This window comes from Antechinus flavipes, chromosome 5 (assembly GCF_016432865.1).
Source record: "Antechinus flavipes isolate AdamAnt ecotype Samford, QLD, Australia chromosome 5, AdamAnt_v2, whole genome shotgun sequence".
Classification (NCBI taxonomy): domain Eukaryota; kingdom Metazoa; phylum Chordata; class Mammalia; order Dasyuromorphia; family Dasyuridae; genus Antechinus; species Antechinus flavipes.
The window spans coordinates 124,531,143-124,554,843 of NC_067402.1; the positions used below are offsets into that span (position 1 = coordinate 124,531,143).

The 23,701-nt window shown below is 32.5% G+C and overlaps 1 protein-coding gene across 1 annotated transcript in view; it reads left to right on the top strand.

Moving 5' to 3' along the window:
* TSPAN12 (tetraspanin 12) overlaps positions 1-23,701 on the top strand; it is a 93,082-nt gene that overhangs the window by 34,645 nt on the left and 34,736 nt on the right. Inside the window, exon 5 of the mRNA XM_052000791.1 lies at positions 8,947-9,021. Within this exon, the coding sequence (XP_051856751.1) occupies positions 8,947-9,021 (75 nt within the window). The remainder of the gene's footprint in view (positions 1-8,946; positions 9,022-23,701) is intronic.

A 23,701-nucleotide genomic window follows, 5' to 3' on the forward strand; every position in this document is an offset into this window, starting at 1 on the left:
AAGGCCATATTTCAGACATAACTATCACAGGAACTACTATTACTATTGTCTTTGGGGAACTATTTGGCTACATTGTACAAATTATCATAGAAACCAGATTAAGAGGTTAACTACTAATGTAGTGAGAAAAGCTTTGGATCTGAGGTAGAGGATCTGTATTTCAATCCTAACTGAATAACTTCATTATTTTAAGTTAATCATTTAATGGCTGTGTTCTTCATTTTCCTCATTTGTAATATGAGACTTGAACTAAATACATATACGATCCTTTCAACTGCAAAATCCCATGGTCCTCAGGATGAAGAAGTGAAAATATTTTAGATGAATAAACTTAAGCTAATTGACATTTATTTAGAAACTAAGTTATAAGATAAATTGCCTATCTTAACATTTGTGGAATCTCTATAAGTGAAAAATTATTCTTTTTCTAAATGTGGTATATTTCACAGCACTAGACAGTGTCTCAAAGTGGGATACATTAATATTTGAGATGTATAAACCAAATAGGACTCAATGTTTTTCAAAAAATTTCAATTTTTTTCTTTTGGTTTCATCTTTGCTTACTAATTAACTAATGTTCACAGAATAGGAGCTCAGTAAATGTTGTTTTGTCTTTTGCAAGTTCAACAAAAATAATTATTAAATTAGAAAAATTGAAATAAATTAACTATGTAGTTATATTTTCATCATCAATACTCATTTTAAGTTTCTGTCAAATGTTATGCATACCCATTATATTAGAGTGAACTATTAAAAATATTTCCCACTCATCCCCCCAAAAAATTTCAATCTAACAATTTGAGTTGATCAATGTTTAGATGCTTAATGACTATTTAGGGACCAGAGACTCCGTGGCATTCTATTGTGTTATCAAAGAAAGAAAATTCATTCTATACTTCACTAGAAAGAACCTAATGTTCTCAAGAACATCTTGATTTGGGTGGCGAGAGGACAATTCTGTTGCTGTAATGCTTTCTTTCTTTGTTGGATTCCTTTAAATCCCAATACCTCACATTATCTCTCACTATACCCTTACAGAACTTGGAATTAATTCCTAAGAGGGTGCCAGGGACAGGGGTTATAGAGCAGCAGAGATTGAAATGGAGCAAGGAGAGGTGCTTTAACCTCACTCTTGCAAGGCAACTAGAAGACAATCAGATGGGATTGATGAAAGTAGATAAAGTGGTGCACCATGAACCTCATTCTAGTGGAGCTTTACCAAATCAATTTTTAAGTTTTCCTTCTGTCTTAAATACCTCATCCCCAGATGACCTAGACAGTCTGAAGATGAGACAAAAATTCTTTAGGCAACATCATCAATGGAGTGGAATTATTCTGCTACTCAGAGAAGTGTGGCCCTATTTAGGATTGAAGTCTGCAAAAGCATATATCACATTTTCCTTCCAATAGCTCAACTTCTTTTCCTGGAGAATAGACCTTGAAATATTCTCCCTATTGGTGTTTCTTGATCATTCTCTTGAGCAAACTGCTTTGAGTCTGTTGAAGGTCCAGGAACTTTGAATTTTACTCCTCCCTGCCCTGGCACTGTGAGGGAATTCATTGACTGTTTTTGCCCTTGGTGAAAAACCACCTAGTTACACTTCTAAGGTAAATGTATGATTTTTGACTTTTCATTGTTAGGTTGTTAGGACAGCATTTAATTGTGACTGAATAGGTTATGGGGAATGGGAGCAGGGCCCACAACTGGGGCCAAAATACTATGAGTATACTTAAAGCATTTTTTCACTTATCACTCCCCACCATATTTACTTTTTTTTTTTTTTTTTTAACTTTTTTACTCCCTGTATTTCCTCATCCCTGACTTAGAGTTTTGGCAGTTTTTTAGATCTGTTTGATATCATTCTGTATTTATGGGCCCTAATGTGTTTTACTTTTATTTTCCAACCATCTTAACAGCTTTGTGGTTAATGACAGGAGTGGCCTCATGGCATTTTCATTTAATAATTAATATGGATAAAATACAATAGTAATTTTTTGACCCAGAGATCTCAGTAGTTGATATATATTTCTCTGCAGTCAAAGAAAGAAATTATTCACATTCAAAATAAATATTCATAGCAGTACTTGGTTAAAAAAAACAGGAAACAAGCTAAATGCTCATATAAGAAATGTATATCATAAAGAATGATGAATGTCATGAATTCAGAGAAGCATTGGAATAGTTACAAACTGAAGAAGAATGAAGTAGAACCAGTAAAACAATGTATATATGTATATATACTTATATATAATACATCAAAAAGAACAAAATCTTAAAATAAAATACTATATGATTATAATGACTAGAATTGGCTCTGGAAAAGAGATAACAAAATGTAGTACCACAACTCCCTGCCCTTTCTTTGCCGAGATGAAAGATAGTGGGTGGGGAAAATTACATATAATGTTATATTTCATTGATGTTGATTAATTTTGCTAAACTGTTCTTTTACCTTAATTTTTTTAAAATTTTTCTGAGTAAGGGTAATGGTATTTTCAGAAATGTTAAGATATTATTAAAAACAAATGATGATAAAAATGTTTAAATATATAAAATATACATGAAAATTGATGGGGAGGGAACAAAAATAATATAGTCTCAATGTTGGTTAAAAAAAAGAACACCTCAGGTTTTTTTAGAATTAGATCTAGTTAATTAGATTTTTTTTTTTTGAGGCAATTGGCATTAAGTAACTTGCCCAGAGTCACACAGCTAGGAAGTGTTACATGTCTGAGGTCAAATTTGAACTCGAGTCCTCCTGACTTCATGGCTGATGCTCATTAATTAGATTTTTAAAAGTTTTTTGAGGATTCTAGTTATAAAAATGCATTGTAATGAAAATGAATTTTAATAATTCTTTTTAATTATTATTGTGAACTTATTGTCTTTATTATTATGAACTTAATCATCAAGAACAAGAAAAAAGATTTGTATAAGAAACTATGAACTGTTTTGTAAATTGTTCTTTTAAGAAACAAACATAAGGGGCAGCTAACACTTCCTAGCTGTGTGACCCTGGGCAAGTCACTTAACTCAATTGCCTCAGCAAAAAAAAGAAAAAGAAAAAAGAAACATATATGTATGTATAATTCATAATATAATTTTACAATATAATTTATAAAAAATTACTTTGTGCCTCTCCTCTTCCACATTTTTGTTTTCTTTTGTTCATTAAAATTTTATTGATTCTGTTTTTTTCTAACATTACTCACTAAGTGGCTACCCTTATCCCCTTTGTAGAAGCCTTCCCTTGAATCAAATATGTATAGTTCAACAAAGCAAATCGACACACTAAGAATGTATTTCTCATTTGCATTTCTTATCTATTGCCTTTCTGTCAAGTAGTTCTTTATTAAAAGCTCACAGGATGGGGATAATTAACCTGGGCAAGCTTCAAAATGAGATCCAATCTGCTCTTACCCCCTCATTTTCAAAGCAGGAAATTAGATTTTCTTTTCAACTTAAAATGATAATAAGATAAGAATTTATAAGAGCTGCGACTGTAATTGTTTTCTAAAATAGCAAAAATTTTAAGAGCTTCCTTTAAATACATATATGAAAAATATATGACATGTTCATATATAAAATATAGTCATGTAATATACATATTATATGTAAATATAACACTACAATCACTAATATATAACATTAATTATATACTTCATTAAATATATAGGTATGCTTTATTAAATATAAAAATATGCTTTTTAAAAAAACAGCTTTCAGCGAGTTCACTAAATAAATTACACTTGTGCTTCACAAGGCTGATCAGGTTCAATGTTTGAAAATGCCAAGTTTAATGGCTTTTAATGATTGTGATGACTATCATACTTACAGTCTTCCAAAGTAGCATATAATATTTTATATTTTTGTAAGCCACTTAAGGTTCTTAAACAAATTTTTTCTTTATGAAAGTCTTCTGAGGTAGACACTCACAGCTAATATCAAGAAAAGGACTCAGATCCAGGTGGTAAAGTCATGCAACCATTTTCTTTTCTATTGTATTCTTTTCACTCTATCATGCTTCATTATCCACCCAGAATCATTCCTTTGACATTTAATCTCACATCTCAATTTTCTGCTAGACCATTCTTCCTGGATATCCAGCCAGCATCTCAAACACGTGTCAAAAACTGAACTTTTCTCCCTAAACTTGACCACCCTCTCAATTTGCTTATTTTCACTGATAATCCCATCACACTCCACCACCAAATTCAAAACAGAAATCTCTTTGTCTGTTCCCTTACTCCTACTTCTCCAATATCTAGCCAATACAACATGAGGTTGTATATAGGAGCTGGGGAGGATGGAGAAGAGGCTTCTAAGAAACTTTTGTGTTCAATTTTAAATCTTTTGGTTTTCTCTGAGATCTTGACTTTCCTGTTTCATACAAAAAAAAAGTGTCCCTTGAGAGGTTCTGGTTAATTGAAATTTTTATCATAACTGTATGATGCTGGCTGTGTTTTGGTTAATTTTTTTTAGCACTATGTTGGTGTAGATGGGTCTGGATACTTCTTTCTGAACAGAAAAGCTAATATCTCAGGTGGTCAGATTTTATGTTATTTATTGACACTAACTGCATTGTTGTTTATTAACATAGATGTGGTTCATAGTGAGCCATATTGCTCTGAGGGTCTTAAATATGTGGTGCCCAAGTTCCTTTGTATTTCACCTATGGAAGCCACTAAAATATTTTGAGTAAAGTAATGATATAGTCAACCTTATGCTTTAGGAAGATTGTTTTGGCAGCTATGGGAAAACTAAATTGAAAAGGAAAGAGAGTGAAGTCTGACAGACAAGCTAGGAGGCTATTAAATAAGCAAGAAGTGATAAGGGCCTGAATTAGGATGATGAGACTATTAAGAAAGGAAGGATGTAACAGATTATATGATTAGAGTGGATAAATCTTGACAAATTGACTAGATATTGGAAAAGTAGGAGTAAGGGAACAGACAAAGAGATTTCTGTTTTGAATTTGGTGATGGAGTGTAATGGGATTATCAGTAAAATAAGAAATTGAGAGGGAGGTCAAGTTTAAGGAGAAAAGTAATGAGTTCAGTTTTTGACACGTGTTTGAGATGCTGGCTGGATATCCAGGAAGAATGGTCTAGCAGAAAATTGAGATATGAGACTAAATCTCAGAGGAATGATTCTGGGTGGACAAGTTTGGGAATCATATGCATAGAACATGATGTCTTAATTTACTTTAGCAACATTAATAATCCACACAGCAGTAAAAATTTAATAAAGAGATAGTGAAAATTTCCCCATTTCTAAGGTTACCAAGAGGGGAATTGTTAAAGATGGGCAAGGAATTCAAAGAAAGAATAAAAGGTATTATTTAAATGTCATCAAATTGCTAATTAATTTGTAGAATTACAAAATAGGAGTAGGCACACTCAGTTATTTGAGTACTTTCAGGGAAAGACCACAATGGTAGTAAGAGTAATGTTTCAATCATACTTTATAAGGCATGGAAGGTGCAGGGGCAATTGGCACAAAAATAACAGAGGGACAAGTGGAGGGACCAAGAGGCAGATGGCATGGGAATGGGGCTAGGATGGTGAAGGAAGTCAGGCACTATAGAGAAGAAAATGAGATAGGGGTGAGGCACAGAAAATAATTTACTTAAACTTGGTTTAGAATTGGGAGCATGTTTCAGCAAGGACTGGAATGGAAATGGAAAAATAACTGGGAAGGGTACAGTAGGGGGTGGCAGGACTTTAGGGTCTCCTTTTTAATATCATTTTTGTGCTCTTTTCTGTACCATCTTGAAATTAGTTCACTAACATATTCACATTATCTCAAAATTTAAGCAATATTTGGTATTCTGTTGGTCTTATTGTGAGTTTCTGGAATTTATCTAAGATTAACATATAGGACCAAAATCTTGACATTAAGGCCCATGATTTAACATATAGTCTCAGGATGCCATTTTTGATCAATATCTGATATAATTTGCAAATTATACTCCTTTGTTCTTTGGATCAGTATGTGACTTCTAGTTTCTCCTTCACAATTTTCTTATTTTGTTACTTTATACTGGTATTTTGTTACTTTATACTGGCTTTTTATAAACTTGGTTACCACACTGAAATGGAAAGGGTGGTCAGGGAACCAGAACAAGAAGCAATTTTAACACAGTTCCTGATTGTAGAATAAAAGCTAAAAGAGACAGTAATTAAACCAAGTTACCTTGATTCCAAGGGTTGTCCTCATTGCTGTAAATATACCCCACCCACACTTTTTTTACTTTAAGGATACTTGAATTCATTACTATGAAAACATTATTAAACTTGCAGAATTGTAGCAAAAAGCAAATGAAATTACAAAGTCCTTCATGGAATTGGAAGGGAAAATTTCAACAAGGATGAAGAAAGAGTTCAAAGAAATGACCATGTGGAGCAGGAAAGTGATAAAATAGAACGATAGCACAATATCAGAGAACAAATTTTCTTTCTGATGGGTATCCATAAGGAAGCTACTTACTAAGACATTCATGACAATTTTACAGAATACTAAGAAATCAACCTGGACAACTAATTGGTGAAGATTTGATAGAGTAGCCAAAACAATCTGTTAGTATTTTATTTGGGACTTGCTTCTCTCACAGTCTAGAGAGTAGCCTAAAATGTAGCAGGAGTTCAAACTAATTATATTAATGACAAACAGTTCTTTTGTCCAGATATAATTCTTTCCAGGGTATTGATTTGCCTATATTGTCTTGAAGGAAATGGGATAGGATGGGACTCATATTTATACTTAAATAAAATACTCTATTATTATTAAATTAAAGCATTAACTAAAGCCATAATTTGCATCTTTTTACAACAACAGTATACAGCCTATATTTTATCAGAGCCATTCTCAGAAGCTCCTGCTCTTGGATAGTTGAGAAGGCAAATTTTTTTTTACAAGTAAATATAGCTGATTGTGCCATGAGTACTTTCTGAAGGATGCCTCTGACCTTTAAAACTTATTATGGAGTTAGTAAAATATATCTATCTTCTAAACACACACACACACACACACACACAGCTCTTAACAAAAAAAAACAGTGATGACTTTGAAGTAAAGAATAATTTTTTGGATTTTCTAGAAATGGAATTGAAGAACATGACGTAACTTGATGAATAAAATTGTTGATCAAACTGATGTGAGGAAATTAAATATTGCTGGATTTGAGCTTAATAAGGACATATTGATCATATGCTAATGTTACAAAAATTAAACATTTGGGAATTGGAAAATGGAATCATTTGAGACTTTCAGAGACTGTTATATATTTGCATGTAAATAAAGAATTTTTTTATTCTATCCATCATATTTTTGGTTTTGTACTGAAAGAATATTTTAGAAAAAGACTTAGGTGAATAGTAAAAATATTTTATTTCTAACCAAATGAAGAGCATATCCAGAGTTATCTAAGTCAGATTTCCTTATATTTCCTTATATATATTTGTCAGCAACAGCCTTCCACTGTTACTTCATTGATTTTTACCTCTGGAGCAGACAATAATTTCTTTCATTGTGCTGTGCTTTTGAGGGACCCTTTTTGCCCTAGAAAACAGGCACCTGGTAACATTTTCAAGTGGCCCAAGGAGGCTGCTACTAGACTAGACAAGGAATGGCTTAAGAGGAGAAGAGAAAAGGGAATAGAAACAAAAAGAAAAGGAGTTCTGCATAAAATCATACTATAATACTCTACTTTGTCACTAAGCAAAGGAAATAGAATTGCCTTTAACATGATTCCTTTGACCATTCTTAATTTTCATTTTAATCAATTATATGATATCTTAATCTATTGTTCATATTCAGGTGTGACATTTTTAAAAAATTAGGGATTGGGAAGAGGTTTGGGTATGTGACCTTCCTTGTGACCTTGTGTAAGATGTTTTTGTAGGATAGATTGCATAATAAAGCTGTTCAGTTTGAAAATATATTTTTAAAACATTGCATTCTGGCCGGATTTCTGTCATAAGTAGAATTTTTTTTCATAATTAGAATGTTAAAGAAGATTTGAAGAAAAATTGTGATTTACTATTATGTTGAAAAATAATTTTTTTTCTGATGACAAACTCATACTTTGAATGCTTCAAATTAAGGCTTACAAATAATGAAAGTGGTAACAAATAATTTGGAGCTTGAAGTGGCATATAGTACTATTAAAACAGAAAGAAATACAGATCAGATGCTGGAGTCAAATGACAGAGCTATAGAAAGTGAAGGAGGAAATTAAAGATGAGGATCAAACTGGAGGAAAAGCTGTCTCATACTTTTAGTCAGTTACTTATTTTTCAGCGTTTTTTATTTCTCAGAAGTTCGAAAGTCACAGAATAACCTACCTTAATTATGTTCAATCAATTAATAAATCATTATGTGCTTTACACATAGCATACACAAATAATGATTTGTTAATTGATTGAATATGATTGTTAGGTTTTTCTGTCACTTGTAAACATCTAAAAATGGATAGATCTTCACTTACATGGAATGGTGAGAGTAAAACATGCTCATAATGAAGGAAGCAAACATAAGGCTCTCTGAATCATTTCTTATTAGATACAGGTTTTGATTTATATAAACATGGTTTTCTGACCCATAATTTGGATTAAGCATATATAGTTTCTTAGACTTTTACATGCTAATACAGATGTTAAGCTAATGAATTACTGACATTTCTCAAGGATATTTATCCTGAGGTGATTAATAAATAATGGCCTATTTTTGTAAGAATTAATGTCCTTTGCAGATGTCTTTAAATTTGTAAGATATTCTCCCCCATCTGTTGATGAGAGTGGCTTCCTATTTCAGTAATGATTGGCATCTGTTTTCTTTTCCTTTAGATAAACATTGCACTGAAGATATTTAGCCTGATTTTAATAACAGAAACTCAATTTAATTACACTCCACTAATATCCTTTTATCCTGTACTTTTTCTCTAGTACTTTGGAAGTTTGCTTGTAATTTTCTGTGTGGAGCTAGCCTGTGGTGTTTGGACCTATGAGCAGGAAGTTATGGTAAGTTTGAAGGAGAAAACGAAAATATTCTAAGATTAAAGTTGAATCAACTTTGAAAAAAATTAATGTTCTCTCAAGAATGTTATCATAAGTTTGAAGGAACATTTTCTCTAATGTGATACATATGATAAAAATCTTTTTTCCTCTTTGGAAAATTTAGGACATTTTCTTGGTTCATTGTAGGTACTTACTAGATACTTTTTGATTGAGGGTGAGGGAGGGCATTCATATATATATATTTATTCAGATATTCTTCAAAAATAAATTTGATAAGGTTCTGAGAAGATTTTAATATCAGACATATAGTGACTTTATTTCAGATTTTTCTTTAATACTGCTTGGAATATCACTATGACTTAGCTAGTCTAAATGTATATTTGTTGGTAGAAAGTATATGCTGCCCAGGTTCACAGGCCAAAAAAATTTTCCAGTTCACTAACAAGTATTATTTGAAGAGTTTTTAGTTTCAGTGTATACATGTTTCATCATATGGATCAGAAAATAACTTTCTCCCTTCCTTCTATTCTGTCTCCTTCCCATTCAACTGATATGATTTAAGGAAATAGGAATAATACTTTTCTTTTCAAAGTCAAAATATTATTTGCTTTTTTCATTATATTTGAGAAGCATTTTTCCTATTTTAGAACATGTTACAAGGTTTTATTTAAACTTTGTCATGAGAGATTTGCTTTGATATTTGCTCAGTTTACCTCATATCTAGGTTCCATCATAGAAAAAAAGCTTTATTCATTATAATTGTAAACACTTGCTGATAATGCAATACTTTATTTGCATGGCTATTAATATTAAATATTTATATATTATATATATTAATATAAATATTAAACAGACATATGCTATCTTTATACCCTTTTCTGTCCATGTATTTTTAAATACAAAACATTTCTTTTTATTGCCTTAACCTTGTTTTTTGAGTGATCATGAATTTTTTTATGCATCATAACATATTCACATTACAAGTACATATTTTGATAATAAATTAGTAATATTTATATAACTTACACAGTAAATTTATGAAATAAATTTTAAAAAATCAAAATATACTTCTGAAGTTAAATCCATGCAAATCTGGATAAAGTTAAAATGTATTTGGTTACATTTCATGTTTGCCTTTTATGCCTTTGCTGCTGCTATTTGCCCTTCTGGGCTAAGAATTCTATAGATTTACAAATTAAAATTGTATCATGTTAAAATCCTGAGAATCTAAAATTCTCTGGCCAATTGTTGGTAGCTTAGTCAAGAGCATTTGTAATACAAATGGTGGGAGATTTTTGCTCCAAAACTTAATATCAATTCTATCTGCCATTGCAGTGGCATTTGTGCAGTGGCATACTAGGCAGCACTTTTAAAAAAAATATTCCTTTGACCTCTAATATTTACCAAGCTTCATTTCTTCAAGTAAGAGCTTCTGCATTGTTTTAGTATTGTTAAAGTCTCAGATAATGTACTTTTTTTCCCCCTTTCTTTTCTCTTACATCTTGTTCTTGAAACTGGAACCAAATCAGTCTCATGTGATTGCACCAAATGCAGTACCATTTGAAAAGTATCCTGCTATAGTTAATCCACTTTACCATGTTTCTAAGCTTTTAAAACTTGTCAGCCACTCATCTAAATGAATGGACTTTTTAATAGAGGGTTTTGGAAGATGAAGTTGTATATTAATTTTTGGGTAGGTTTAGCATTGTTTTTTGAAATGTGCATTCATAAATGTTTCAATTTCAATGTGGGTATTATCTCCAGGGGAAGTGGCTCACTCCCCATCCATTGTATCTCCATATTATTTGTCTGGGCCCTTCTATTATGAATCTTTAACAGAGATTCACTTGCCACTCTGGAGTTTTCCCCCTGAGGTCTCTTGGTAATGAATGCCAATGGAGTACATACCATACTCTCTATATGAATTTATCTAATTCATTGGGTTATCTTTTGTTCTTGCTTCATGACTAGCCCACTTTCTTTCTTGATCATATAGTTCTTCAACAATTTTTTTTGGCTGCTTTTCCTTTGTAAATCTTTTGAAAATTAGGGGACGGAATTATGAATGCAATAATCAGCAAATATGAATATTCGGATATAAAAATAAATAAATTACTGTTTGTGCTCCTTCTGTACATCTTTGTTTCTTCTATGTATTTTAATGTTTTAATAATGCCCTTTTTTGTATTTCTATCATTTATCACTAATTTACCCTTCCTCCACTCACACAAACCCTTCCTTTTAAGAAAAATGTGCATTCAAACAAAACAAATCAGTGCATTGGTAGTATTTGATTTTGTTGTGCACTTCTTCATTGGTAATAGCCATAGCTTATGATCACCATGTAACTTTCTGTTGTCCTTTAGGTGACCTGTAACTTTTATTCTTTGGAAATTATGATATTCCATGCTCCATAGCCACATAACATCCCTGAAAGAAAATTAGTGTTAAAGAGATGGGTCTTTGTTTCAGAGAGAAGCCTTAGGTCATTAAAAATACTATACAGTTTACCAAATGCAATCCACCTGGTTCTCTTCCTCTTTAATTCTATACCCCAGTTTATGGTGCATCTGGGTATTTATTCAAAATATATGTGCAAACTGATAGACTAACTCTAGAGGCTATTTAGGGCTCTTGTTTTGTTTTTCTAATTTAATTTTTCAATTTATTAGTAAAACCAGTAAATGTAGATTTTATTAAACTCTGGAAAAGTATTTAGTAATAAAATTTGTCCTTTATACTTTTTTAAGAATAAGATTGACCCCTTTATATATTTTTTTCTAATTCAGTGTACCTCAAAAAATTGATATGCTTGTTAAATAAATTATTGAATGAAAGAATAATTTTGTTTTTGCTTTGATTCACATTTTTGAAGAGAAAAATAAGTCTTTTTTGAACCTTCTTATGTATCCAAAAGATAGATCTTTCCAATCTATCATCTAAAACATAGGTGCCACATAGCAATTATGTTCTTGGTAGAAAGATAGGGGGAGAAGAAGTATTTGGCTTTTTTCATAGAAAACCAAAGGAATTTTTTCAGTTGTGTATTCATATTTGGGGATTAATTATTTTTCCCTAAGATTTGATGATGAATCTGCTACTTTGCTGTAAAAAAAAAAAAAGCTTTGAAAGCTAAGTGAAAATTACAGATTATGTTGATTCTTTTTGCATTTTTAAAGTGGCATGTGCAGAGTATATATTGGCACCTGTACAAATCTGAGACTCTGTATAAACATGTGTGCTTCCAATTTAAGATAGCTTTAAGCTTGAAAGAAGAACTTATGACAAATTTCTTCCATCCACAAGATTAAAAAGCTAGGGCAGACTATTAAACATAAAATAATAAACTCTTTCTTAAAAATTAAATGCCATATAATTATACTGATTTATTGAACTGAAAGAAAACATAGGTGTACCCTTCATATTAAAAAATCTTATTCTTACTATAAGTCCAGATGGTAGCTTTCTTGAAGGGCAAAATGAAGCCAGTTGATTATAAAAATTGATCCTGCTGCTACTATATTCATAGCTGGTAAAGTTAGTGCTCTTTTTAAATTGTTCTCATCCTAAAAAATTAATCTATCAACTTAGTGTTCATGCAGTGGAAAGCCCTTTTAAAATAAACTTTATTCCCTTGTCCAAGCAATGGCTTTTGAATAGTATTCTTTATGCTGCTTTTAAAAGTCAGGGGATTTAAAGAACAATTGACTGTCTTCTGACAAATCTCTGATGAATTATTAAAAATAAACATGAGTTAAAATATTTACAAAGGAGATATTTTACCCCAACTATATTAAAAACACACATTCACACAAACACAAATACAGATATAGACACATACACACATTCAAATTGTGGAATTAAATGTTGATTTGCAATTTAGTCATTTGCTGTTCTTTCCCTATTTTGATATTGAAATAATCAGATTGATTCAGTATCATCTTTTAATTGATCTTATTTACAATTAATTGATTTTGTCCTGCAACTGCCTAAGCCATGGTTAGTTGTCTCAGAGCTTAGTTGAGAATTCAGCTAGCTTGCAGAGAGTTAAGTTTACAAATCCAGTCTTCTTGTTAATCACTGTTTTGTTCTTGTGTCAAGGAAATCTGTTATCCTTGAAGAATGCAGGTGGACACCAGGGAGTCTGATTTAGTATCTTTATACCACCAAGCTATCCTTCAAGGATGTCTGGCTTGTTATCCAAAGAAGTCTGGTCCACTATCTCTAATCTTGCAGGTGGACTCAAACAATAAACACTTCTTAGCCACAAGAGGGAAAGAACGGATTGTTTTTAGCCCTTCATTCCCAGTCTCCAGCTATTTATAATTTCCCATGCCTCAGCTCTGTAAGCAATCATATTGATTTCATCAGTTATATTGTAGAGCTCTTTTTACTATTCATAATTTGCTCTTCAACGATGAAGTCCTGTTCTTTGTTTTGTACTTCCCTAAAAACAGTTTAAAAAAAAAAAGTTAACTGTTCTCTGCCTTAAGGTTTTAAGTTTACCCAGAAAATCTATATCCTATTTTTTGTTAAGTTAACATTTTCTAACAAATTGATCATTCTCAGAACTTTGCACCTTGATTTACTTCATTTGGAACACAGCAATATAATGGTATCTGTTGCACATTATAGCATTTTTTTTTTGTGGTGTTAACTGCCTTATAAAGGTCCTGAATAGATATATATTTGTAAAATTCTATTGAAGCAGTTAGGGATATTTTATTATGTTGCTTGTGTATTGTTTCCTCATTTACTCATCAGGAAGGAGAGTTAATAATTAAAATGTATGGAAAGTTCCTTCCTGCCCCTTAATAAAAAGAACGTTGGGTTTTTAGAATTGGAGAACTTAGACTTCAATTCTAACTCTGCTACTGCACTGAGTTGAAATCTTCTTCTGCTTCTTCTTGCATGTATAACCTTGAATAAGTCATTTGACCTCTTAATTTCCTCATTTGCAAAATTAAAAAAAAAACTATAGTTGATGGTTTCTAAGCACTGCTCAAATTGTAAGTTTATTATTTATGAACCATAAATGATAATCATAGATCTAGTGAGCTTGCAAAAGTTTCTCCCTCTCTGTTCTCTTTTTTGTGTACATTGATAACACTAAGAATGAAAGTTCCATAGATCTCTAGCATCTACCAAATTTTGTAGAATCCAAACTTCATATAAAACGTCCTTTATATTGATAAATAGGAAACTAATAAAAGTTTAGTCTAATAAAAGGAGAGATCCCAACATTTTATATCAGATCCTTAATGGCTTATCTTTTTTCTTTCCAAAATTGGTTTCAGGCTAATTGTTGTGATGTAGGATGATAAGTATATTTTATTAATAAGACTTTATTTAGTGAAATAGGCAGTATTTTGATGGTTCAAGCAAGAAATTTAAAATTAGATGTCCTCTGTACCTCTCTGGTATGGCTATGCTTTGAATTTTATTAGTTTGCATTTGCTATGTTGTCTTTAGATATTTGCCTTCATAACCTGATTTAGATGGCAAGCTCCTAGAATATTTGGGCTTATGTACCTTACTCTTGACAATTAGGATGAATTTGTTTGTTGAATTTTTATGGGATTGTAAGTACTTAAGGTAGATCCAGATAAACTATTATTCTTCAAAAGATCCAAGCTTTCTCTAGTGTGGGTAAGGCAGCCTCTCTCCAACACAGTATCATACTATCTTCATGAGTTACTTTGAACAAAGTCATTTATTACTGATTAGCCAACCATGAAACATGGGAATCAGTAAGTGGTTTGGTTAAAAGCACCTTCATTACTGAATTTTTAAAAACTTTTGCTATAATCCTAAAATACTTTAAAAAACCTAATTTTTAATTTCATCCACAGTATCTCATATATTTTCTAATTAATTCTCCTTCTGCATACCTCTTTCATTCATTATTTCTGGTCTCCTTTTTTGTACTGAATCAGATTGAATGTAGTCAGTACACCTAACTTCACAAGCCTTCTGAACTTCCATTGTTTATCATCTAAGATTATGCCAAAACCATATTGATAAAAATAGGCAACCAGATAGATCAAATTTATACCCAGCTTCTACTATATGTAGAAATTGGCACTGTGAGTGTGTCTGAGGCTAGTCTATTTTCACAGGCTCTCCATCACCTCAATTTTCCTACCCAAAGTTTCATGAATTTATTTAAGTTGCTAACATGTCTTTCTTTTATAAGTTATATCTTGCTTCATCCTCTGACCTTCTATATCCTATAAATAGGCATATGATTCAAAATTTCTCTTTTCCCCTCTCTGAAACCAATCTCTTAGCTTAAGTTTTATTCTGACATGATACCCTTTTCCAAAAAGTAAAACTGAAATGATGTTAGGATATTTGAATTGGCATTTCATCATAAATGGAGGAATTGTTTCCTAACAGATTTTAAAATTTCCTGTTTGACACTGGAATTCTGAAAGTTATTAACTACATACCATGATATTTCAGAAGGGAAATATTTTTCTCTACAGGGATTCAATCAATCATTATATTATTATATATGTCCAAAACTTTGGGTAGTTATTTTTTCCTATAATAGATGGAATTTAAGATTTATATTAATGTCATATTTTCGTAAGAGACTTAGGATCCTTAAATTAACTCTGTAAATCCCATCTTTAATGTTATTTATTTTGGCTTGTATAGTATAGGATTAATAATAAAGTTATCTTTTGTTTCCCTTTTGCCAATTTTTTGTCCACTTCAGTATTTTTGAGTTCCAAATTTTTGTTGCCTTTTAGATACTATTGTTTTGGAGTCTCCATCATGTGTTTCAAGTTTTCTACTTTGGTGTTTGCCTTATTTGAGAATTTTGATTTCTGATGCAATTCTTTCTTTTAAAAGTTTTATTTCTCTTTTGAATCATTTTGGATTTTCTTTGGAGAATTTGCACAGCTGTCCATTTAGATTGCTTTCCTCAAAATATCATATTTGTTATTATGTCCTGTAAAGGGGATTCTTATTCATTTTCCTTTCTGTTTTGATTAAATTTGTTGTTGGATATTATCTGAAATATAGAGGTGGAAAAAATTGACAAAAGAGAAGCAAAAGACAGACTTTTTCTCCTTGAATTTTTTTGTTTTGGCCATTTCACTTTATTTCCAATAGCTTATCTCGACTTCCTTTTCACTTTGCAAGCTCTCCTTTTTTCCATTATTGTAGAATCCACTTTTACTTTTGCACAGATTCCCCTCTCCTCAAGACTGGATGTCTGAGTTCTGGGTTCCTTTTTGACTGTAATTAACTCCATGGGATTACAAGTAGGGTTCTGTTTCTTCCTCCCTTGGAGGGAAGAATAGTTTTTCCCTCTAGCTAACTGGAGTACCACATCATTTCCTCACTGCCACCACTACCCACAAACACACAATACTCAAATAATTGTGCTCTCTTTCCTTCCTATGACTGGTCTGGATCAGTGTTTCCCATCTTTTGAGGGATATATTGTGGGGTCAGATTGAGTCGCTGTCATGGGGGAATTTGTTAGGAGTTACCATACCCAGACCTCAAAATACAAGTGTATGAGTTTTCCTATATTAATTGTTCTTAGCATGCCAGTTAGGGGAAGTGCTGTCTGTGGGGAAGATGAGTGGAACTTTCTAAATATTTTAGCTCTGTTTTTATTCCACAATACTTTGATCTTGAGTGTTATTTCTGCCTTCTTATCTTGTTGATTCAGACTTAATTACTCTAAATTTGGCTTATTTCCTTTTTTTTTTTGAGGTTGTTAGGTTGGAGCAATTATGCTGAAAACAGTTACTGTGGCATATTACCTAATTCATGGTCCTGTCTCTGTATTGCTCAGCTGGATCCATTAGGCGTAACATATTTTTCTAGTGCAAGTTAGAAATTTTCCTGTTAACAATTAAGTAGAACCTGTGGACCTTCCTTGCTTTTTTTAAAAACATAATATCCTTCTTCCATATAAATTCTATTTTTCTTAGGTGTTTTATTTAATTCCAAATTTTCTTCTCTGTGTTCTGTTCTTTTGCTCATATATCTCTTTCCCCCCATTTTAAATTGTTTTTTTCTGATACCTTATTTTTTTTTTTAAATAAACATGCCTTTGTAAATCATAACGGGAGAGAAAAATTAGAACAAAATGAAAAACCATGAGAGAAAAGAAAAAAATAAATAAAAGGGTACATTCAGTCCTCATACTCTCTATCTAAATGCAGATGGCATTTTCTATCCAAAGTTTATTGGGATTGCTTTGGATCATTGAATGGCTGAGAAGAGCCAACTCTTTCATAATTGATCTTCATGCAGTCTTGCTGTTACTGTGTACAATGTATTCCTGGTTCCACTTGTTTCACTCAACATCAGTTTATGTAAATTTTTCCAGATCTTTATAAAATTAATTTGTTCATCACTTTTAATAGAACAATAATATTATTTAGCCATTCCCCAATTGATGGGTATCTATTTATTTTCCAATTCTTTGCCATCACAAAAAGTTTTGTTACAAACATTTTTGCACATGTGGGACCTTTTATCTCCTTTATGATTTCTGTAGTAGCACTGCTGGATGAAAAGTGGTATGCATAGTTTTATAGACCTTTGAGCATAGTTCTAAACTGCTCTCCAGAATGGTTGGATCATTTCACAACTCCAACAAGGCATTAGTGTCCCTGCTTTCCCACCTCCCTTCCAAAATTTATCATTACTTTTTCCTGTCGTCTTAGCCAGTCTGAGAGTTGTTAGGTCATACCTCAGAGTTGTCTTAATTTGCATTTCTCTAATCAATGCTAATTTAGAACAAATTTTTTTCATATGACTATAGATAGCTTTAATTTCATCATCTGAAAATTGTCTATGCATAATCTTTAACCATTTATCAATTGGGGAATGACTTATATTCTTACAAATTTGACACAGCTCTTTATATATTTTAGAAATGGAGCCTTTATCAGAAATATTGGCGATAAATTCCCCTCCCCTCCAGTTTTATACTTCCCTTTTAACTTTGTGTTGGTTTTGTTTGTGCAAAAACTTTTTAATTTAATGTAATCAAAGTTGCCCATTTTGCCTTTCATGATGTTTTCTTTGGTCATAAATTGCTTCCTTCTTCAAAGATCTAATAGGTAAACTTGTAATGTAGAAGAAACTGAGGCAAGATAGAAATTAGAGAGATTTAATAGTTTATTAAATGAGAGAGATTTACTGGGACCAAATGGATCCATGGTTTGGTCCCAGGGCTGAATGAGACTATTGTTGCCAAGAATCCAGCAAACAATGTGAGCTCTTCATGACCTATATACACATGGATCAAACTCAGGGGATAAATTGAGACAGGGGCGGAGTCTGGGTGCTGAGAATGGGAATGGGACTCTGACAGTGGGGTAAGCCACTGGAGATGGGGGGAGGCATCTGACATTCTGATAGCTTGGAATAGTGAGAGGCATTCTGATATTGTAAACATAAGATCTTTTATCCTTATCAAATATTCTGATAAACAGGGAGGGGAGGTTTTACAGGACTAAGCTTTGAGAGAGAAACTGAGTCAGGACTGGGTCAGGATAATTAGAGAAACTGAGTCAGGACAATAAAAGAGAACTGTGGCATAACAAATTATCCCATGCTCTCCTAATTTGCTTATGATATCACTCTTTACACCCAAATCATGTATCCATTTCAACCCCATTTTGGTATGGGGTGTGAGATACAGGTCAATGCTGAGTTTCTAACAAAACTGATTTTCCAGTTTTTCCAGCAATTTTTGTGAAATAATGAGTTTTTAATCCTAAAAGCTGGGGTTTTAGCATTTATCAAATACTAGGTTACTATAATTGTTAATTATTGTGTCATGTGACTCTAACCTATTCTCTATTTCTTAGCCAGAACCAAATAATTTTTATGACTGCTGGTTTATAATGTTGTTTTATTTCTGGTACTAATATGCCATCATTCTTTATATTTTTCTCCCTATTAGTTCCCTTGATATTCTTGCCTTTTTGTTCTTCTAGATAAATTTCATTATTATTTTTTTCTAGCTCTATAAAATTAATTTTTAGCAGTTTGATTGCTAAGATCAATTTAGGTAGAATCGTCATTTTTATTATATTAGTTCAGCCTACCCATGAACAATTGATATTTTCCTAATTGTTTAGATCAAACTGTATTTGTGTGAGAAGTGTTTTATAATTATCTTCATAAAATTCTTGGGTTTGTCTTTAGAGGTAGACATCCACATATTTTATTTTGCCAACAGTTATTTTAAATAGAATTTCTCTTTTTATCTTGCTGATGGGTTTATTCAATAATATATGAAAATGCTGATAATTTGTGTGGGTTTATTTTATATCCTGCAACTTTGCAATTGTTTCAAGTAAGCTTTGGATGATTCGCTAAGATTCTCTAAGTATATCATCATATTATCTGCAATATTGAATAATAGTGGTGATATTGGGCATCTTTATTTCTCCCCTAATGTTGTTGGGAATGTGTCTAGCATCTCTCCATTAAAAATAATGCTTGCTGATGGTGTTAGCTAGGTGCTATTTATCATTTAAAGGAAAAACTCCTTTTATTCATATGTTCTCTAGTGTTTTTAATAGGAATGGGTACTGTATTTTATAAAAAGTTTTTTTCTGTATCTATTGAGAGTATCATATGATTTCAGTTAGTTTTGTTATAGTAATAATTTTCCTGATATTGAATCAGCCCTGCATTCCTAATATAAATCTCCCCTTGATCTTAGTCTATTATCCTGCTGATAAATTGCTCTAATATTTTTGCTAATGTTTTATTTAAAATTTTTGTATCAATATTAGGGAAATTGGTCTTTGATTTTCTTCCTCTGTTTTGGCTCTTCCTGAATTGGATATCAGAACCATATTGGTGTCATAGAAGGAATTTAGTAGGACTCCTTCTTTACCTATTTTCCCAAATTGTTCTAATTTCCAATTTTCCCAGCAATTTTTGTTAAAAGCTGGGATCTTTGGGTTTGTCAAACACTAAATTGTTAAAGTTATTGGCTGTTTTGTCCTTTGAAGCTAACCTATTCCACTGATCAACTAGTCTATTTCTTAGCCAATACCAAATGGTTTTGGTAACTTCTGCTTTATAATATAATTTTAGATCTGGTACAGCGAGGCCACCTTCATTTGATTTTTTTTTTTCATTAATTCCCTTGAAATTCTTGACCTTTTGTTTTTCCATATGAACTTTGTTGTTATTTTTTCTAAGTCATCTTGGGTGATCCATATTGTGTCACCTTGGTATTTTAATTATTTTTTCTGGCTGTTTGTAATATTTTTTCCTTAATCTAATAGTTCTGAAATTTGGCCACAATATTTCTTGGGTTTTTTATTTTCGGAACTTTCTCAGAAGGTGTTCAATGAATTCTTTCAATGCCTATTTTACCTTCTGATTCTATTACATCTGGACTGTTCTCTTTGATGATTTCCTGTAAAATAGTATTTAGGCTCTTTTTTTCATCATAATTTTTGGAAAGTCTAATAATCCTCAGATTATCTCTCCTAGATCTGTTTTCCAGGTCTGTTGTTTTTCCAAGTAGATATTTGATGCTTTTTTCTAATTTTTCATTTTTTTGGGTTTTCATTTTGGCTGGACTGATTCTTGATATCTCAATGAATCATTGATTTCTATTTGTTCATTTCTGATTTTTAATGAGTTATTTCCTTCATTAGCCTTTTTTTACTTCTTTTTGTATATATCCAATTGAGTTTTTAAATGAGTTGTTTTGCTCTATTTTTTTCCATTTCACTAATTTTTTTTTTTAGTGAATTATTTTCTTTTTCCAATTCACAAATTCTACTTTCTTGCGAATTCTTTATCTTTTCCAATTCACAAATCCTACTTTCCTGGGATTTTTTACCTTTTCCAATTCATAAATTCTGTTTCCCCGTACTTTCTGGAATTTTTTTACCTTTTCCAATGCATATTTTAGGAAGTCTTTACTTTCTTGCATAGCTTCTCTTTCCTTTTCCCCATTTTTCTTCTAACTCTCTTTTGAGACTTTTAATGGTCTCTTCTAGGAGAGTGTTATGTGAAGGGCACCAGGTAACATTCCCCTTTGGGGTATCGTCTGGAGATTTTTGCTATTAGTCTCCTGGGGGTTGTAAATCTGTTCTTTTTCTGTATAGAAGCTATCAATAGTCCTTTTGATTTTTTTACTCATTTTTGAAAGCCTTTAGGGTCTGCCTTCAGGGAAAGGAGGTTACCAGCTTCCTCTGCAATACAGGGAAATGTGTAAACAAGCTACTAAGAGCAGCGAGGTATGGGTATGCTCTGGGAAAAAGTGCCCTCCTCCTTCCTCCTCCCCTCCCCCGCCCCAACTGGAAGTTATTCAGCACAGCCAAGCTATGGAAGTACCCAGTGGAGAACCCTGCTGTGTGGCTTAGCGACTACCCTAAGACTAGAGACTAAGCAGTGAAAGTGTCATTACCTCAGGCCAAAGCCCAAGCTGTGGATGTTAGCAGCTGACCAGCAAATAGCCTCCTACAGACTGGAAGTGTCTCTACCTCAGAAGCAAGTTGTACTGAGGCAGTTCTATTGCCCTAGGCTGGGCCCCCAACTGTGAAGATTAGAGGTGCCCTGTGCTGTGTTCCCTTCCTGTGCAGGTTCATAACTGCCCCAATGAAAAGCCCCGTACTGCGGATTGGGGCTACATGCTGTGATCTGTGCTGAGTCACTTCTGGTTTTGGGTGGGTATGGCCAGATCCTGTTAGGTTCTGGTGTTTTTTAGAGTGGCTTTGATTTCTCTGCTGATTTACTGTTTTGCAAGCAGGGCAGAGCAATTAGTCTATGCCAGTGTCATCTGTGTAATTGTTCTAACCACAGAGACCACTCCCGCCCAGTCTGCACAATATGCTAGCCTCTAGTTCTTTCCCTGATGCTTCCCATAGGTTTTGATATATTATCTTATTGTCATTCTCGTGGTGGAAATTTTTGATTGTATGATTTATTGTTTGACCTATTCATGCTTTAAAATTAGATTATTTAATTTCCAATTTGTTTTAGTCTATTTTTACCTACCCTTTTATTGAATATAATTGAATATAATTTTTATTGCATCATAGTCTGAAAAGGAAGCATTAACTATTTCTCTTTCTGCACTTGATTGTGTGGTTTTTATGCCCTAATACATACTCAGTTTTTGTGTAAGTGCCATGTACTCCTGAGGAAAAGAGTATGTTTCTTTCTGTCCCTGTTCATTTTTCTCCAGAGGTTTATCATATCTAAATTTTCTAAGATTCTGTTAGCCTCCCTAGTTTCTCTTTCATTTATGTTTAGATTTATCTAATTCTGAGACGGGAAGGTTGAGGTTCCCCTACTAATATGTTTTGTTGTCTATTACTTCTTTTAACTGGCCTAACTTCTCTAAAAAGTGGATGCTCCACCACTTGGTTGCAGATATGTTTGGTATCACTACTACTTCATTATCTATGCTACCCTTTAACAAGATTCAAGTTTTCTTTTTTATCTCTTTTAATTAGATCTATTTTTATTTTTGCTTTATCTGAGATCAGACCTGCTTTTTTTTTTTTTTTTTTTTTTTGGCTTCAGCTGAAGCATAATAAATTCTGTTCTAGCCTCTTATCTTTACTCTGTGAGTTTTGCTGTCACATGTTTCTACAAAAAATTGTAGGATTCTGTTTTTTGATTTACTATGCAATTTACTTCTGTTTAAAGGAAGAGTTCTTTACATTCACAGTTGTTATTACCAGCTCTGTATTTCCCTCCATTCTATTTTCCTCCCTGTATATATTTTTGTTTTCTTCCTACCCCATCCCTCCTTAGTAGTGTTTTGTTTTTAACCAATACCTCCCTCTTTCTGTCACTCTTTCTCCCTTCTCTTACCCCTTTCCCCTAATGATTCTGCCTTCCTTTCTATCCAGACCCTTCCTTTTCTTTCTCTTTTCTCCCAATACTTTCTTATAGGGCAAGATAAATTTCTATACCCAACTGAATGATTGTTATTCCCTCTTTGAACCAAAACCTTTGAGATTAAGCTTCAGACAATGCTCATCCCCCTTCCCTTCTTTCCCTTTATTGTAATAGGTATTTTGTATCTCTTCATGTGATCTAATTTGTCCCATTTTACTTCTCCTTTCCTCTTCTCCCAGTACAGTCTTCTTTCCTTCCTTTTTTTCCTTTGGCATTTTCACATCAGAATCCATTAATATCCACACCATCTATCCATGTATGTCCTCTTTAACTGCCCCAATAAAAGATACAGTTCTCAAGCATTATAGATAGCATTTTCACATCTAGGGATGTTATAGTTTACCTTCAAGTTACACACACACATTCATACATACATATATACATATACATTTTCCCCCTGTTTACCTTTTTATGCTTCTCTTGAGTCCTATATTTGAAAATCTAATTTTCTGTTCATCTGCTTTTTTCAATAGAAATTATTCAAAATCTCTTACTTCATTGAAGATCCATCTCTTCCCCTGAAAGATGATTCTCAGTCTTGCTGGTAGTTAATTCTTGGTTGTGACTCCAGGTCCTTTGCCTTCTCAAATATGGTATTCTAGGCCCTCCAATCTTTTATCATAGAAGCCACCAGATCCTGGATAATCCTGACTGTTGCTCCTTGATACTTGAATTGTTTTTATCTGGCAGCTTGCAGTATTTTTATCTTGAGATTATAGTTGTGGACTTTTGAAACAATGTTCTTTGGGATTTTCCT